This window comes from Ambystoma mexicanum, chromosome 3q (assembly GCF_040938575.1).
Source record: "Ambystoma mexicanum isolate Mex_15411 chromosome 3q, UKY_AmexF1_1, whole genome shotgun sequence".
Classification (NCBI taxonomy): domain Eukaryota; kingdom Metazoa; phylum Chordata; class Amphibia; order Caudata; family Ambystomatidae; genus Ambystoma; species Ambystoma mexicanum.
Genome location: NC_090926.1, coordinates 218,720,515 through 218,738,535, shown reverse-complemented (window position 1 = coordinate 218,738,535; position 18,021 = coordinate 218,720,515). Strand labels below are relative to the sequence as shown.

The following is an 18,021-nucleotide window of genomic DNA, read 5'->3' as shown; positions in this document are numbered from 1 at the left end:
TACTTAAAGGAGTCCTAATTTATATCTTATGATCATCACCAGAACACTATTTGGGAGACTGAGCATGCTTCACCAAATTAACTCTTCCAATTTCTGCCACTCATGTTCTTTTGTATTAAAGAGTGCCTTTGCATCATTAAGAAGCGCAGGAGTTACCTTTGCTTGGTAGAACTTGATTACAGGTAGCAGGGAAAACGACCGTATCTGCTGGATATGTTTTTCATTTGGGCGATATAAACCCCTTACTTCTTTTTAAGTTTCCGAAAATGGGAACCCATTTGAGGGTGGCTATACATTGTGTGGCTCAGATACTCCATCGTTTCCCCATTTATCTTCCATTTAAACTGTGACGTCTTCCTCTTTTTTGAACATATCATTTTAGATTGTTGTGTGTTGATTTTAAAATTCGTGTTCCCTGTTATGTGCAGCCAGGGAGTCTACACCATGCTGAAGACCGACAGGAGTCTGGTCTAGAACTACCAAAATCGTCTGCATATGCCAAGTAGCGCAAGACGAATGCTCCTACATGAGGGCTGAAAGCTCTAGCACTGTTGATGGATCCCCATATATCGGCCATATATAAGTTGAAGAGTACCAGGCCCAGAACACAGCCCTGGTGGAGCCCTCATTTGGTGCTCGCAGCTTCTGAAATTATGCCACTCCTGTCCAGCTGTACCTTTTACTTTTGTAGCCATATGGATAGAGATCGAAATGTCCACAATACTGTCTGGAGCTTTCTAATCTACCAGCTTCCTCCACAATATATCTCGTCTCACTGGATCGAATGCTAATGAAAGGTCGATAAAAGCAATAAATAGATTGCCTTTCTCTGCCTTACGGATCTTAAGGAGAAGGGAAAGAAGAAATCTGGTTAGTTCTGTTCCCAAACCCTTTCTTTCTAAAACCTGATTGGTGCTTGTCTAATTTGTTCGAGAGGTCTGCTCATTTATTAATTTCCCACAAGCTTAGTGCAGAGAAGATCTTACTACCAACATCAAGAAGGGCTATTGGTTGATAGTTCTTTGGTTGCACCCTTTCAGCCTTCTTGAATATTGGTATGAAATGGGACATTTTCCAAGAGTCTGGTGAAGTATTAGTAATCAGTATGTTCTGAAACACGGACAATAGCATAGCTGCCCACCAATTGATGTTCTCCTTTAAAACTAGGTTCGATATTCCGCCTGGGCCTGCAGCCCTTGAGGGATTTGCTTTCCTGATCAGGGTCTCGATGTTCCACCTTTCGATCCTATGTTTTACAGCCTAAAACCAGCTGCCCTCTGTCATCTTCACCCAGAGATCCATACAGAGCTTGTAAATATTTTACCCAGATATGCTCTGGTATCAGGTTTATGTATCTTCTTGGTAGTAACAATCCTCGTTCATTAACATCCAAAAAGCTTGTGTCTCATTTTTTTACTAACATAAACTCTCCATTCGATTGACATAGCTTAACCTTATATCCCTTGTGACAGTTTTTGTAGGCCTGCTTCAGCACCTGAGCTCTTTGCCTATTCTCAGTTTTTTATATTAAATCCCCGCAGATGGCATCTCAGCTTCCTTTTTTCCTCTTGAACATTGTTATCAGAGTGAGGTTTTTTCCTGTTTTCCCCTGTAAAACCATGGGTTTTGTGTTTATTCGCTCATTCGGCTTCCCTCTTCCTGAAGAAGGTAGAGAGTGAGGGAATGGAAAATAAATGCAATTTTTCCTCCTTATTGAGGTTTCCATAACATTTTGAGTGTTGAACCCATGTATTTTTTTCGGTTGCCAATAGATTCGATTTCCTGTGTTATTTATTAATAATTCCTTCATTGGTTCTAATGTCCTAGCATACACTTTTCCCTCAAAAGTACTTCCTAAGAGGAGATGATCACTTTGTTCAGATGTTTATGCATTGAACCCTAGGCTGATGCCCAGCAATGATTGTGAGGCAAATATGTTCGCTATGGTAGAAGTTGCCTTGCCTCTCTTCCAAGTGTATTCCATTATGTTATCCTTGGCAAATTCTATCTTAGGTCCCAATCATTTATGAGCTCAGCCCAACTATGGCTATTGGTCTTCCTTGCATTGTCTGCCCCCGCACTACTATGTAAATGTGTACTGAAGAATGTGTGACAATCACAGTTCAAGTCTCCCCGAATCATTACCATGTCTGAGCGACCAATGCTATTGAACTCCTCCAACATATCGGCAATGCAGTCTACAATGCAATTTTTGGGGGTAGGGTGGGTCAGTGGGTTCCAATATATATTTTAGGAGTAGATTTCCCTCCCTAAAAAAAACTTCGGAATTTCTCTGCAAAACTATTGCTAGAATTCCAGGATGAGCAGTCCCCCATATTTAACAATCTGCCCCAATATCATTCTTGATTGCCATGATAAGGCCCCCACATGGACTCCCTCTTGGCCTTTGCTTTGCAGGTTGTATTAATATAGAATATCAATCCACCAGGGAAGCCTCCTTTAACCATACCTCCTGCAGATTTATAATGTGGTATTTCTTTAAATTGAGTTGTTCACTATCTTCCCGTAACAGGTGGTTAATGCCTCTTGTGATCGACGAAGCAATATGGACATATGTATCTTATAATTCATATTGAATCCTCCCTGTTGTTCTATCCGGTCCCAGGACAGCAAGGTTCCATGATCAATCTGCAACATGGTGTGACCTGATAGTCTGTTGTTCATGTTGATGCATTGTCCTTCTAGGCTCCACCCATCCCTTTTCTCCACTCCCGCAATTCTTAACACCCTCCTCCCATTGTGACATTATCATTTCTGCTTTGGGTTCTATAAATCTCATAGCCCATAGACAAGAGGGCCACCTTTTCAGAAAACTGTAGAGCAAGCACAAACTTGAATCAGATGTGTAGCCACACAGAGTCAGTTCTTGGCAGGTCCATGAACTCACCTTTCCCAATATCACCTGTGTAAGTATTTCCAAGGCTTGCGATACTCTGTAGAATGTTCAGAACATTGCCTCGATTGAACACTATGTTATGATTTTTCTGCAGTATGAATTTGAGATCCAGAACTCCATGCCCTTATTCATAGCCCTTGTATTCGTTGCACTTTCTTCCACCCTGGATCAAGGGCAATCTTACTGTTGCATTTTTCTGCCTAAATCTATATGGACAATCATTGGTTTGGATAGAAGGGTGGCCAGCTCAAGTCCCTTGTCCAATAGGTCTGACGCGTCCTGCATCTCCACTAGAGTTCTTTGAATGGACACCTGAGTTATGGAGTCATCATAAGTAGAGAGGTTTTCCAACCCTTGAGAGCTATCTACTTGGCCACCTTTTTGGAGAAAGGGTAGAATGTTCTCCTCTGATCCGTTTTGGGGTGGTCAGCCCCTGGTTTCCCCTGCATCACAGATTTCCCCTTTCTGTTTTTCTTGGGGACTATAATGAAGGTGTTAGTCTCTTCAGATCGGTCTTCAGGAGCTGTTGGAGACAGTAGTTGGTTTCTTAGAGTTCCCAAATGTTTTCTGGATCCTCTATTTTTTGTATGCAATCTTCTTGATGTTTTAGGATTTTTCTGTGTGCCTATTACCTGCCAGGACCTCATTCTGAGACACAACTGTTGCCTATTCTGTTAACGAGGTATACTGTTTACCAGATGAATTAGAATTGTGACTGATTACTGCCATGGTTTGGCTCAGGGCCCCAGGTTCCTTATTGAGCTGTAGCCGGTTATAGGTGGGACCATGTGATGGAGAGGCATTGATCGCAGAGGCTGCTCATTGCTCATACATTGTCCTAACCCTAGTGACTGTTGTTTCGTGATCAGGAAGTAGTTCCAAAAGTGGTGAATGAAAGGGCTTGTTGGATAGAGAGTCACTGGGCCTCATTACGACCCCAGCGGTAGCCGTGCCAGTAAAAATGGCACGGTTGCTGCCGTAGTCGTGTTTGGGAATTACCGTGGCATTACAGCCCCGGCGGTTCCGGAAGCCAGGCGCCGGAAAAAGTAACTCCCCCTTCCCATTCGAGTCCCATAGTGCTCAATGGGAATGGGGAGGACGGAAGCACCGTCAACGTGTGCAACAGTGCCGGCGCACCGTCAACGTGTGCAACAGTGCCGGCGCTTCCGTCAAAGTCTGTGGGCGGGTGTCGTTCTGCCCGCCAGGTCAGACCTGGCGGGTGGGACGGCACCTGCCCGCAGATCTCGGATCGTGCTGGTCCGGTAACAATGGTGCCGGTACCTTACCGGAAAAAGTAACTCCCCATTCCCATTCGAGTCCCATTGTGCTCAATGGGAATGGGGAGGACGGAAGCACCGTCAACGTGTGCAACAGTGCCGGCGCACCGTCAACGTGTGCAACAGTGCCGGCGCTTCCGTCAAAGTCTGCGGGCGGGTGCCGTTCTGCCCGCCAGGTCAGACCTGGCGGGTGGGACGGCACCTGCCCGCAGATCTCAGATCGTGCTGGTCCGGTAACAATGGTGCCGGTACCTTACCGGCACCATTGTTGCCGGACTGGCATACCTATAATGAGGCCTGCTGTCTTCAATATTCCAATTTATAGCCGTAATATACCCTCCATTAAGCAAACTTTGGAGTTTATTGTTCTTAGCAAGTCCTTAGCATCTCCCATGTTATGGCTGATATTCTCGTAAACCTGCACCAGAGAATTCAGCACGAAATTTAGGGGTAAAATTGATGACCCTGCTGGTAGCTCCGGGGAAGTTTAGCAATTTGTTTCCCTTATGTTTTCCCTGGGTTCATTTTGGCACGTGTTTAAAACTCCCACCCGGATCTTGTATCAAAATTGAGTTTGTAAATAAATGTGGTGTGCTACTCTGTGAATTGGTTATATGTAGAGACTTCTGTATGTTTGATATAGCATCTTGCCCAGTGTTATCAGGTGGATTCATTGAACTACTACGTCCAGCTGACAATACAATCTCAGTGTTAGACATGGATTCAGATGTATGTGGAGTCAGGGGCATGGTTGAAATCGGATCCTTCGATTATTCGCCACTGTTACTGAAGGCCCTTCTGTGGCAAAGCAGACTGAGCCTAAATCTCTCGACACCTGGGTAGAGTGGCTCTTGTTACAAGACCCGTTAGGGCTAACTGCAGCTTTTGGGAAAACATGTAATTCTTGCAAACCAATCCCCTTATTTAAAGTTGACACTGATTAACTATGACCCATGCGGGGCGCTATGGGCATAGGGCAACTTGTCTCTCCTGCTTTCCAGTACCGTCTTCGAGAGTGTTACACTTCGGTCTGTTCATCTTAATGCATATAATGCCATGGTCTTTAGGACACTTGCCCCATGCTCCACTCTCCTGCTCAGACTGCCACAACTGCACGCAGCTGTGAGTTTTGCGCACTCTTCACACTGAGCGGTGGTATATATGGGTCTCTTTTTCCTTGCCCTGCTGGTGCAGTGGACACAAACATAGAAGAAAGACTCCAGGTAGTCCTTTCGTCAGGTGCTTCAACACGGAGACTCATGCTGGGAGTACAAAATAACAGAAAGTCCAGATGTCTGCTGCCACAACTGCACTTAGCTTGTCGCAAATGTGTTTAAGACCCTCTAAGCAAGGTGGAGCATCGTGCTGTCCAGTGTACCCAATATCAACAGATATTACCTGCTCCCACAGCGGAGATAGGATGCTCTCTGTTGCGATCTAGAAGAAGCAAAAATCCCCTCAACCATGAGAGAACAGGGTTTCTCCGTCTATTCATATGGACAGGGTTGATTTTGTTTTCGCGCAAAAATTAAATGAATGGTCACCAGGGCTTTTCTCTGGCATAGCATGTAGCATTTACTCTCAATGAACAATCCCAAACCTGCAATGTACTTATGCATGCAGCTATTTTCAGTCCACAATTGTATGGGATCTAATGCACAGAGGAGAAGAGGCAGGAAAACACAGTAGCCAACCATGCCACTCTTTAATAAGCAATTTTCTTAAACATCTCTGATGTGCATAGCAGGCAAGAAAACCAACATCGGTTAGTATAAAAATAAGCCCACTTTATTTAAATTTGTCACAACAATATCCCTCAAGAATTGTCACTAGCTTTCATGAGTTCCAACTAAAACAAAATCCACGGAGTGGACGAAGCACAGTTCAACACAATGGACCTCATTACGACCCTGGCGGAACGGGTTAAATGGCGCCGTAAAAGGCTGCGACGCCGTTCAACCCGTTCCGCCACATTACAAGTTCCCCTCGCGGGACACGTTAAGCACACCTGGGAAAACCAGGCGTGCATACCGGGTCCCGCGAGGGGAAGAGGGAGCAAACAACGGGCCATCTCGTAATGGCCCGTTGTTTACTCCCTCTCCCATTCCCATTCAGCCCTATGGGGGCTGAAATGGGAATGGGGATGAACCGTGTCCTCGAGTGAGGAATTACCGGGCCATCCGGACTCGGAATGGTCCGGTAAGTCCTCATTCCGAGGACACGGATGCGGTTTTGCCGGCAGCCATGCCGCAAATTGCGGCATGGCTACCGGCATAACTTGTAATGAGGGCCAATGACTGTATCACAAATTGCTTGGCATTTCCCACAGTCACAGCTTTGAGGGAACCAGCATATTCTGGTTGCTATTACGCACCTTCCAGCTGTCATCACTATTACTGAGAGGTAGCATCTAAAACAAGTCAAAGCGTCACATTGTACATACACATAAACATGGTTTGAAATTGAGGGGAGCTGAGAGCTATTTAGCCCCTGCTTGTAGCCAAGCAGAGCCTGATTCGCATCACACCAAGAGCTACCAGGAGCTACTTTTGGCTCCCCAGGCCAACTGATGCCGAACAAGCACACATGCATTTAACTCTATGCGTTTGGGACAATCTATTACTAAATATTAGGACACATCTACATGACATTTAAAGCCTTAAGGGGTCATAGATAATGGGAAAAAATGATATTTTTGCATCTGATGTGGAAGTTAGATTTGAGGAAAGCTATGTACTAGCTCCTCGTCCCACCATGGTAGATCCTGGTCACGGGTTAATGCTGGAGACCCAGGAGCTGCTTTTAGCCAATCTTAATTTTGATCACTGCAGAAAGAACAGGAACAAGGCACAATGGTCATCACACCTAAAATGAATGCAAAGCAAAGTCAGCATTAAAACATAGCTTCTTGAGTCATAATCCATAATAGGGAAGCATTTATCGGACCCATTCTTCTCCCCTGCTTCCAGCATCAGCTCAGATCTAGGGGAAGAAAGGGTTTTCATAAGGATCTCAAGTGTAGAAATCCCCTTCTTACCTAATTCGCATTGGGTCTCTTCCGTCCGACTCTTCAAGCTTTACTCCTGGGTCTCTCGGCCCTTTAGCCTATTTTCTCCAGGCATATGCATAAACAATATTTCCCAAGCGCATGTCTCAAAAAACCTCCAGAATATGGCGCCACTCCGGCTGCCTTACTGCTCCATTTCCAAGGTCGTCACATGACTGGCAAAATACTTCAGCAAGTTATGTAATTGGCATTGAGCTAGATTCTAGCTGCTTAGTATACATAATATGAGGCCTACTCTGCTGGCATTCTGAAGAACGCCTTTCTCTTTACTATGATGGGGCTGTTTGAAATACACACCCTTTTCACAATTGTAATTCATTTGTGGTGCAGACTGAAACTGCTTAGCGCCTTGCTGCGCTACCTTCAATGAGCTGCATGGTTAATTAAATGCTTGCTCAAAAGTACATCACTCGTGTGTGTGATAGAACTTCAGAAAGGATCATTACTCTGCGTAGAATGCTGCTTCCCACTACAAGGCTAATTATTCTTGTTCAAGAATGTGCTTAAAGCACTTTAGGCGCATTTATGGACTTCTAAGCACTAAAGTCTAAACTGACGTCCAGCACATATCGCAATGATACATCCACTACCTTTACTCACCACATGGTAGGATATGCCTGCACAGGATATCTCTTTTAAAACACCAGAAATGACTTACTTACCCCCATTCAGGTTGCACAGTTCCACCCAGGCCTCTACAGCCAAAGCCATACTGGTCCAACATGGACGGACAGGATGAATGAGTCACTGGCTTTCCAACCCCTCTTTATCCCTGCATGGCAGAATGGGCAAAACACCAGGACAGTATTGTCATGACAGTATTGGAGTCCGTCCATGGCCTCCTTTAATGATTGAACTCCACAGGAATGCACCCAAGTGGACTCTGCATTTAGCCTCTATGTGAGATAGACAGAGTTGGATTGGGCCTGTGGCCGGGCCGAAATCGTCCCTGGGGAGTTGGGGCCGGTTTCTGGACATGCCTGGGCCGGTTTGGAAGAAAAGAAATTGAAAAAAATGTATTTTTTTCAATTTTTCTTTTTTTTTCAAAATGCCTTTCATCCTTCTTAGGTCGATAAATGAGTACAAACACAGGTTGGGTGATATTGTATGCATATTTTTTCCATAGAAAAGAGCTTAAGCGTAAGTGCTATACAATAACATGTTATCATTTGGCCTTGGACGTCTGCTTGGATTCACAGTAATTTAGCGTACTTAGGACAGTGCTATTTGATGCCACTTCCTGTTTTGTCAAGGGTTGAAAGGTCGTGTTTCATCGCTTCCCGGGATGTCACTTCGGGGTGGGGTCAAATGACATCACTTCCGGTGATGTCATCAGAGGTCGATGGTTGTCAGGCGAGGGGTGGGCCACTTTATTTTGGATGACCGGGCCTATTTCTTGTCCCAGTCCGACCCTGGAGATAGATGGGGGGCACTGGTGTATTGGAACAAACGTACCAATTCCGTTGGGGAGGGCGCACGGTACAAATACCTTTAACATAACATTACATGTTATATATTATGCACTGGGAATGTAAGGCCTGTAACCCACTCTTTTATCGATTTTGTTTTGCATCCCCGCCTAGAGTCATCTTTCACTGACCCTTCGCCTGGCCACCAGGTGCTGGGAATCTGGGGCAGTTATCTCGGCTTTCTGGGCAATCCGTTAGATTGCAGCACATCTTTCTGATTAGCTGGCACAGGAAAGCTGATTCAGCGGCAGTGAGTTTACTGTCTAAGCAGTCAAGTAGCCCTGAGCAGGGGCCGTCTGAACCCTGCCCATTTTCCAGCAGCTGCCCACAGCGCCTGCCTGACCTTTGTGTTACTTTCTGCGCTGCCGTGCCTCGCGTCTTCCTGCGCCGCAGCCACCCACACCGCCGTAGGAACGTGCCACCGTTGCATGACAGGTCGCTGCCAGTGGCGAGGTTGCGGCTGCCTTTCCGCTGACGCTGAAACATTTTCTTCTCCGAGGCCACACTGTTTCCCCTCTCCCTTGGCCCCCCGAGTAAATTACCCATCCTCGTCGCACCTGCGGTGTTCACCGGAGGGGCTTGGAGGGTCCAGGCGTTCTCTGGGCCTCCTCATTTCCGTCTGCCGTGCTAGGCGCCCGCAGTGGATGGGCTAAGTGCTGTGGCAAGCAGGCCACGCATTGAACCCACCGCTGCTGTAGTGGCCACCTGGGGTCTTCTTGGATTGGACCACCTGTGAACGTCTACACTGTGACCTGTGTGTGCATGATGTTTCTGACACTAAACTCAAATGGCATAACTATTTCTGGTAAAAATGAAGGAAGGCATGGCAACCTTATTTGTAAGGGGAGTGGCATAGACATGGCCTACACATTTTATGAAAATAAGTTACTATGTAACCCAAAAACGCAAACTGCCTTCAAATTAAACTGTTACACCAGACAACATGCACAGAACGTGCTGGCACTAATCCATATAATGTATCCATCACACAATGCACCCCCTTCTTAATGTTGGTATGTCCGGAAGACTGAGTAATGTTATCCCATCTCTTGCATGGCGGTTTGGGACATTTTACATTTGCCAAAGGAGGTTTGATGACACGTGTACCGATATTTTTCCACTATGGGGAATCTGACATTTGGACCAACACTAACACGTTCTGCAATGGACTGATGACACGGTGACTAATGCTAGTGCCTACACCAGGGGTCTGCAACCTTTGGTTCTCCAGAGGTTTTGGACTACAATTCCCATGGAGCCTCACCATTGATTATGCTGAATATTGCGTATTGAGCTGTAGTCCAAAACATCTGGATAGCCAAAGGGGGCAGATTCCTGGTCTGCACCGTGGCATTTTGCTTTTCACAGGTGATTGCAGGTGATGCACCCTCTAGCTTGCTAATGCTTTGCCAGCGCTTGCACCAATGAAAAGCATTGCACAGAAAGTGCAGGCCTCAGGCGGCGCAAGGGCTCTGCTCATAAGTGGTAGCTGCTTATGGTAGGGGTCACCCACTTTACATGCTGCAGTTGGGCTCAGGGGGTGGTTGATCAAGCGAAAGTCCTTTTGACCAATATCCTGTCCCTTCCCCAACCGGTAAAAGAATCTTCATGCTACCCCTTGCTGGCACCTGGGTTTCTTTGTGGCACCTGCCTTGCCACTGATTGTCTAGGTACACTAGTGGCTTTTGATGATGCCCGTCACGTCCCTGAAAATGCTCCAGCGCACAAAGAATCACACAGCTGGGACAGGGTCACGTGACTTTTAATGACCTTGGCCACATATAACTCATTGTGCATAGCCTTTTGCCCACTACTAGGTTTAAATGGCCCTATCAAAAATCGATTCACAGTTGCAGCGGTGCGTCGTGGGTGTACATCAATATGCTACACCTTTTTTATTCATGTGCCATTCATGTTTTTATATCCCATTTAGGGACACCCGAGTTAAGTATCTGGGACTGGGCACGTGTAAAGTAGACCAGGCCCGTTCCCTAGAGTTGGAAGAGCTTGTGCCAGTTTGGGAAACATGAGCTAGTATTCCTACGCCCAGCAGTGCAGCAGGGCGATGTCCGTACTCTGCGATACAGTCAAAGTTTACGGAATTGGAGCACCACTACCTGGTGATGGGTGCATTATAAATGCTGACTAACATAACATTAATAAGGCCGTCCCTGCTCGAAAAAAAGGAGGCATTCGGCTTGCAATAGAGAGGTTGCCTTACTCTTCCATTGACCAGCACTATACAGGACTCTCAAATCTAGGTATAGCCTCCGTCCTAGCCTACTGTGTTTGGAACCTATTGCATTTTGAAACCTAGGCCTCTCTCCAACTATACAGGACTCTCAAATCTAGGTGTAGCCTCCATCCTTGTATATTGTATTTGAAACCTCTGTATTGTCGAAACCTAGCCCTCTCACCCACTATACAGGACTCTCAAATCTAGGTGTAGCCTCTGTCCTAGCCTATTGTGTTTGAAACCTATTGCATTGTGAAACCTAGGCCTCTCTCATACTATACAGGACTCTCAAATCTAGGCATAGCCTCCGTCCTAGTCTACTGTGTTTGAAACCTATTGCATTGTGAAACCTAGGCCTCTCTCACACTATACAGGACTCTCAAATCTAGGCATAGCCTCCGTCCTAGTCTACTGTGTTTGAAACCTATTGCATTGTGAAATCTAGCCTTCTCACTGACTATACAGGACTCTCAAATCTAGGTGTAGCCTCCATATTTGTATATTGTATTTGAAACCTATTGCATTGTGAAGCCTAGGCCCCTCTCCCACTATACAGGACTCTCAAATCTAGGTGTAGCCTCTGTCCTAGCTTATTGTGTTTGAAACCTATTTCATTGTGAAGCCTAGGCCCCTCTCCCACTATACAGGACTCTCAAATCTAGGCATAGCCTCCGTCCTGGCCTACTGTGTTTGAAACCTATTGCACTGTGAAACCTAGGCCTCTCTCACACTATACAGGACTCTCAAATCTAGGCGTAGCCTCCATTTCTGTATATTATATTTGAAGCCTTCTGTATTGTGAAGCCTAGACCTCCCTCCCACTATCCACTGCTCTCAAATCTAGGCATTAAGCCAAATTGTGTATGTTAGCTGCGATACATATAACCCACTAACCAAAAAGCTCTTATTTCTGCATACTTAACTCACACAAAAACCCACACAACCACCTCTCGCACAGCAAACCGCACGTACTTCACCATACTGCAACAACAAACCAACAGCACATAAGTTGCACCAACAGCACATAAGGAGTAAGGACTAACATCGACCCAATACTTGCACCAAAGCACAGCGCACAGTGATAACCGAACTGAAGCTGCCAACAGGACACCACATCTCTCACTATCCTACTCCCTCTTCACCCTACTAACACACACCGCCTTCTCGTTTGCAGATCCGCCTGAGCGCCTAAGGACCAATTCCGATTGGTGACGGTGCAAAGTACAAATACCTTTAACATTTAACATACCTTTATCAAACAAGCATTAGGAGAAGTCTTGCATGCCATGCTTGCTATAGTAAGGAAACACACTTAAGAGTGTGAAAGGTGGCTGGTGTAGGCATAGATACGCATGACATTCCAGAGAATGCACCGTCTACCTGTGCTTGGCAAGAGAGCCAGCATGCCATTCTCTGTGTAAACTCATTAGGAAAGTGTCACATTTTCTGGTGTATTGAATATGATTGGTCCTAGGTAGGAACGGTAGGCGAGAGACCAGGTGATGCTTAGGTGGGGGCAGTGGTTCTAGCAAGGTTTGATTCTCTGATGGGTGAGTGGAGGTGAACAGCCACCAAAACCCTGCATAGAGACACATTTATGACACCAGGCTCACTATGGGATAGGCGGCAGCCACAAAGAAAGTACCTAAAAGTACCCGGTGAACATGGTACTTTCCCCAGACAATGTAAAACATCCTGCCCATTCAGTTTTTGATCTGTCTTCAGCCACTAGTAAAGATGTTCTTATAAGTCAGGGGTCTGCAACATTTGATTCACCAGATGTTTTGAACTACAGCTCCCATTAGCCCCAGACAGCAGAGTTAATCGCGAGGGATTAAGGGGGTCATAATGCCAACATCTGGAGAGCCACAGGTTGCAGAACCCTCTTGTAATTCAAGTTGTACTGATGTGGACAGCTGTCTCATGAAAAGGTGAAACGTGGGGACAGTTTTTTTTTAAAAAAAATCAAACCTGGTGTCCCCAAATTGTGGACTTTGAGGGTCAGAAGGGGTTGATACTTACAAAACATTACATTGCAGCCAGTTATGCATAAGACCTTCTGCCAGCATATTGTACTGGGCCTTAGATGTAATGTATTGGTGTGTATGATCACATGTTGCTTTCCGACAGGCCCAGCGTTGCATAGCAGCCCGTCATGTTATATAGGTTCTTTACTCTGCCGAACCCCCATGCATCTCCCACTAATCGTTCTGTTTCTTTTCTCCCCATACAGAATATTGGAGCACTCCCAAATGAACCGGATGACCACCCAGAACATTGGCATTGTTTTTGGACCCACCCTTATGCGTCCGGAGAACGAAGTCTTTGCCAACATCACTGTGAACATGGTCTACCAGAACCAAGTGGTGGAGTTGCTTCTCATTGAATTTGACAGCTTGTTCCAGGCCTCTTCCAGGGAATAGTTTGAGAGACTGAAAGGATTACTGGATTATCTGAACATCTACCCTCCCCTTTACCATGCTTTAAATTATTGTAGAGAAAATGACTCTATTGACTGCTCATCAAGCACGGTGGGTACCCTGTTGGGAGCGTGACCCATCCAACGTTTGAAACATCTGAAGGTCAAGATTTGCCGCTTTGTAGAATGACATCTCCCACCTACTCACTTTCAAGAAGGAGATCATTTTGTACCAAAGCCTTTAATACAAATCTACATTTCAGAGCTAACAAGTCCGTCTGCCCACCGCAAGATGTGAAAGTGGCGTTGAAAAGAGGAGACCCATAGGGTTAAGAAACTTGCACACCTTCAGGTCCTTCACAAGAAGCCGCGGGTGCTTGATGTTTTAGGAACACATTGAGAAAACTGCCCTCACAAAGAAACGAGAATTTCTGAAGATGGACTCAGTGCCTTTGCTTTTGATGCATTGTGGGACAGGGTGTCCCTGTGTGGCCCTGTTCCTTTTGCCTATGCTCCTCTGGTCTAGCTACCTGAACCAAATTGTATGCCCTCATGGGCCATCATAGTTGATTGTGGCTGTATTTCTCGCACAGATGGTTTCTTAAGTAGGCCCTGTGCCATGCCTTATCGTAGCCCAGCAACGGCACATCTCCAAACTAGAAAATAGGAAATAGAAGCACAGCACATCTTCTTCACACTTCCACAGGAAGTGTTTTTTTCTTCTTTAAGAGTACTGAAGGAAGACTCTTATCTGCTGTCAGTTGCCACTGCTCCAGACCTCTCAGCTTTCACTTGCAGGCCGTGAGCTTTGATCATGTTGGCATCTTTGTTGAGCACTTCCGGACAATCAAGCACTTAATGCGAAAAGATACTGCTGTGTGTCTCACTGTTGCTTTAATGCATCAATCCCCTTCTTTCCTTAATTCCACACTCCTCACTCATTTCAAGCACTCCTTTGGTTTCTGCGGTCGATCCCCACCCTTCCACCCCAGTATGTCTAGCATGCTTCTAGCAGAATAATGGCGGAGAAGGAAAGACTGTGCCTCTGCTGCCCTCAGCAATCTCCCTTGAAAAAATAAAAAGGCATAGCAAGGAACTGCTAGGCCCCACAATGCTGTGCATGTTTTGGGGCAGATGCTATGTTATGTTATTGTGCTTATAACGCGCCACAGCCCGCAGGCATCAGATGTAGCAGAAGTATTCAAGGTAACTCCAGTTCCACCGACTTTACCCTCTGGCACCTGTAGTCGGGTCATGTCATCATTGGAGGGTGTGTGCGCATGTGCACCTCTTGTTTCAGGTGAGTGAAACCCCCAAATGCCAGACTGTTGTGATTCCTTGCTAGCTCACAGCGGTCAAGAGGAAAATCAGGGTAATTCCCTGAAATTTGCAAATTACCGGTGACCGACAACGTGTGTATTCAAATGCACTTTGGTGCCCTTCTTGTAATTAAGGTTGTTTTCACTGTGAAAATGTGTGTTAAATCTGGCAGACCCAGGTTAACGCGCGTTTTATGTGCTAATGTTAATGCCTCCGGTAATGTATACTTACGGGAAGCATTTACAATGGATTCCTATGGAATCCGCCTGTTTTTAGCAGGTGGTAGAAACAGTCAGATTCCATATCAAATCAATGGTTTTCTGCCAGCATGAAAATTACGGAGCAGGATTTGCAGGTGCAAATGGTACCCCTGTTCAGTGCTTCCACTCCACCCGCCACAAACGACCAAAAACTCCCAGAGGGCAAAAAAGGAAATGGACTCCCATGATGTCACCTAGGATCAAGTCCTAAAAAAAAAGAAAAAAAAAGTGGCTTTACTATACGCAATGGGATTTGATGTGACCAGAAATTAGCATGTCAAGGTAAAATATGCAAATTTCATTCAATTGGCATAAGACGACTGGGCATTTGCCTTTCATACATTCAACACAAACAAAAAAAAGTAGATTTTCTTCTAATATTGTTTGAAAATGGAAAATAAGTGCACGTTTAAACCCCAATTAACCCATGCCCCGAAGGGTTGAGCAGAAACAGAGTGATTGGATGGTGTGCTGCCTGATCCCCTTAAACAATAATACAAATTGAGAAATGAACATCCTAAAAGAAAGTGTCAGCTACGCTACTTTGTGGGTTCGATCAAATGTATTTTATCTCATTGTTTATTGTCCTCTTTTCATACTGCCAGTCAATCAAATACAAAAGCTGACACATGTTTCGGGCTCAGCAATATGACGTTTCAAGGCTTAGCTCAAGCCACAGCCTCTTTGTGCAGTTTCATCCAAAACAGTGGGCACTTGCTTCTAGTTGAGTTTAAACCGGCATGCACCTCTGTGGTGAGTGGATCCTTGTTTTTGACATGCAAATCTGTGGTGAGTGGATCCTTGTGTTTGGCGTGTACGTCTGTGGTGAGTGGATCCTTGTGTTTGGCATGTACGTCTGTGGTGACTGGATCCTTGTTTTCGGCATGTACGTCTGTGGTGAGTGGATCCTTGTTTTCACCATGTACGTCTATGGTGAGTGGATCCTTGTTTTCGGCATGCACATCTATGGTGAGTGGATCCTTGTGTTCGGCATGTATGTCTGTGGTGAGTGGATCTTTGTATTCGCCATCGTGAGGAATGCGCTTTTGACTTCTAAGACCTGAAAAAGCACACAAAAGATGTGCTATCTTTTGGATTTGACTAACTATTACTATGGAAACAGAGCAATCAGCTAGCTCTAAAATATAATTTCTCTAACACAATCCAAAAATTACCACAAGTGTTTCTTTCTTTCAAAGTGTACATTTCTCAATTCTTAGGCTATAATTAATGCAGTACTTGTGGATGGGAAGAGCGCCCAATAAAAGTGCTTGATCTTCATGCGTGGCTTGCTTCTTGGTGCTCCCCAAGTTTAGCAGAAAATGGGATTGAGGGGCATAGATCTAAAGTGGTTTGAACAACTCGCACCATTTGGCAAAGTGGGGAAGCTGGACGAGTAGTCAGGTTTCCTGTTTCCACAGTCAACCACTTACCAGTAGACCATGGGCCTAATTATGACTCCGGCGGTAGCCGTGCCGGTAGAAACGGCAGGCTGCCACCGGAGTCGTGGTTTTTTTCTGGCGCCTGGCTTTAGGGAATAACCGGGGCATTACAGCCCTGGCGGTCCCTGAAGCCAGGCGCCGGAAAATGTTACTCCCCATTACCCGCAGAGTCCCATAGAACTCAATGGGAACGGGGGAGGGATGGAAGCACCGGCACCGTTAATAATGGTGCCGGTGCTTCCGTCAAAGACTGTGGGCGGGTGCCGTTCAGGATCAGGACCGCACCCGCCTGCAGAACTCAGAGTGTGTCGGTCCGGTAACAACGGTGCCTGTCTGTTACTGGCACCGTTGTTACCGGACCGGCATACTCATAATGAGGCCCCATGTCTCAGCAAGTCCATTCCTTACGAGGCAAGAGAACTCCATGTTTTCAGAATAGACACACAAAATACATTTGAATACAGTGGGCCTCATTACGAGGCTGGCAGTAGCCGTGCCCTTATTAAGGGCACGTCTGCGGCCGGTAATGATTTTTTACCGGGCCCATGGAATGGGCAATTACTGGGTCTTGCCGACCTTGGCAGACCTGGCAATCGCCCATTCCATGTGCCTGGTAAAAATTGATCCCCGTTCCCATTTGAGCCTAATAGGGCTCAATGGGAATGGGGAGGGAGCTTTGTTAGCTCCCTGGTCCCCTTGCGGGACCCCGAAAAGACGTCTGGTTTTACCAGACGTCCTTTCCGGGTCCCGCGAGGGAACCTCGTAATAGGACGGAGTGGGTTTAACGGCACCGGCACCATTACTGGTGCCGTTAAACCCATTCCGCCAGCCTCGTAATGAGGCCCAGTGAATCTGAATGGCACTTATTTACATAGTCAGTGGTTACGCTGAAAACCTGGTGTCATTGGGCATCTCGAGATCGGACTTGAGAACCCTGAACTAGAGCATAACACGTCAAAGACACAACCACACACACATGCGCCAAAATCCATGTGAACATAGAGTTCTGCCCCTAACCGTTTGTGGGCACTAGCACAGTGGTGAAGTACTGTAAATAAATAATATCCACGCTTGTGCTACACATATGCTGTTGTGCGCATCGCCCTGTGTTACCTTTCTTTAGTCCTCAAACACTGGAGTATATCATGAGCATGCTGAAGACTTGAAATAAAAACATTTTGTGGAATATTTGTATCTGGCATTTACTGCTTTTAGAACCTTCTGCCCAAACTCTCCCCCCCATCCCACTGGGCCTCATTAAACTCTGGCGGTAAAACCGGCAGGGTGCCGCCAGAGTTGTCGTTTTTTCCGCCACCTGACTTCATGGAATCACCGGGGCATTATGGCCCCCACTTTCCGTGAAGTCAGGCGCCGGAAAACGTTACTCCCCTTTTGCATTTGAGTCCCATTGAACTAAATGGGAATAGGGAGGACGGAAGCACCGACACTGGGTGCAACAGTGCTGGTGCTTCTGTCAAAGTCTGTGAGCAGCTGCCGTCCCGCCCGCCAGGTCTGGCCTGGCAGGCAGGATGGCACCCGCTCATAGAACTCTGAGTGGGCAGGTCCAGTAACAACGGAACACTTACCGGCACCATTGTTACCGGACCGGCACAC

The 18,021-nt window shown here is 46.2% G+C and overlaps 1 protein-coding gene across 3 annotated transcripts in view; it reads left to right on the top strand.

Moving 5' to 3' along the window:
* The window catches only part of ARHGAP9 (Rho GTPase activating protein 9), a 1,031,694-nt gene extending 1,014,101 nt beyond the window's left edge, over positions 1–17,593 (top strand). For all 3 annotated transcript variants that reach the window (XM_069653585.1, XM_069653586.1, XM_069653587.1), the window contains one exon: positions 13,200–17,593. In XM_069653585.1, the coding sequence (XP_069509686.1) occupies positions 13,200–13,389 (190 nt within the window). In that variant the 3' untranslated portion in view covers positions 13,390–17,593. The remainder of the gene's footprint in view (positions 1–13,199) is intronic.
* Positions 17,594–18,021: the final 428 nt, after the last annotated feature.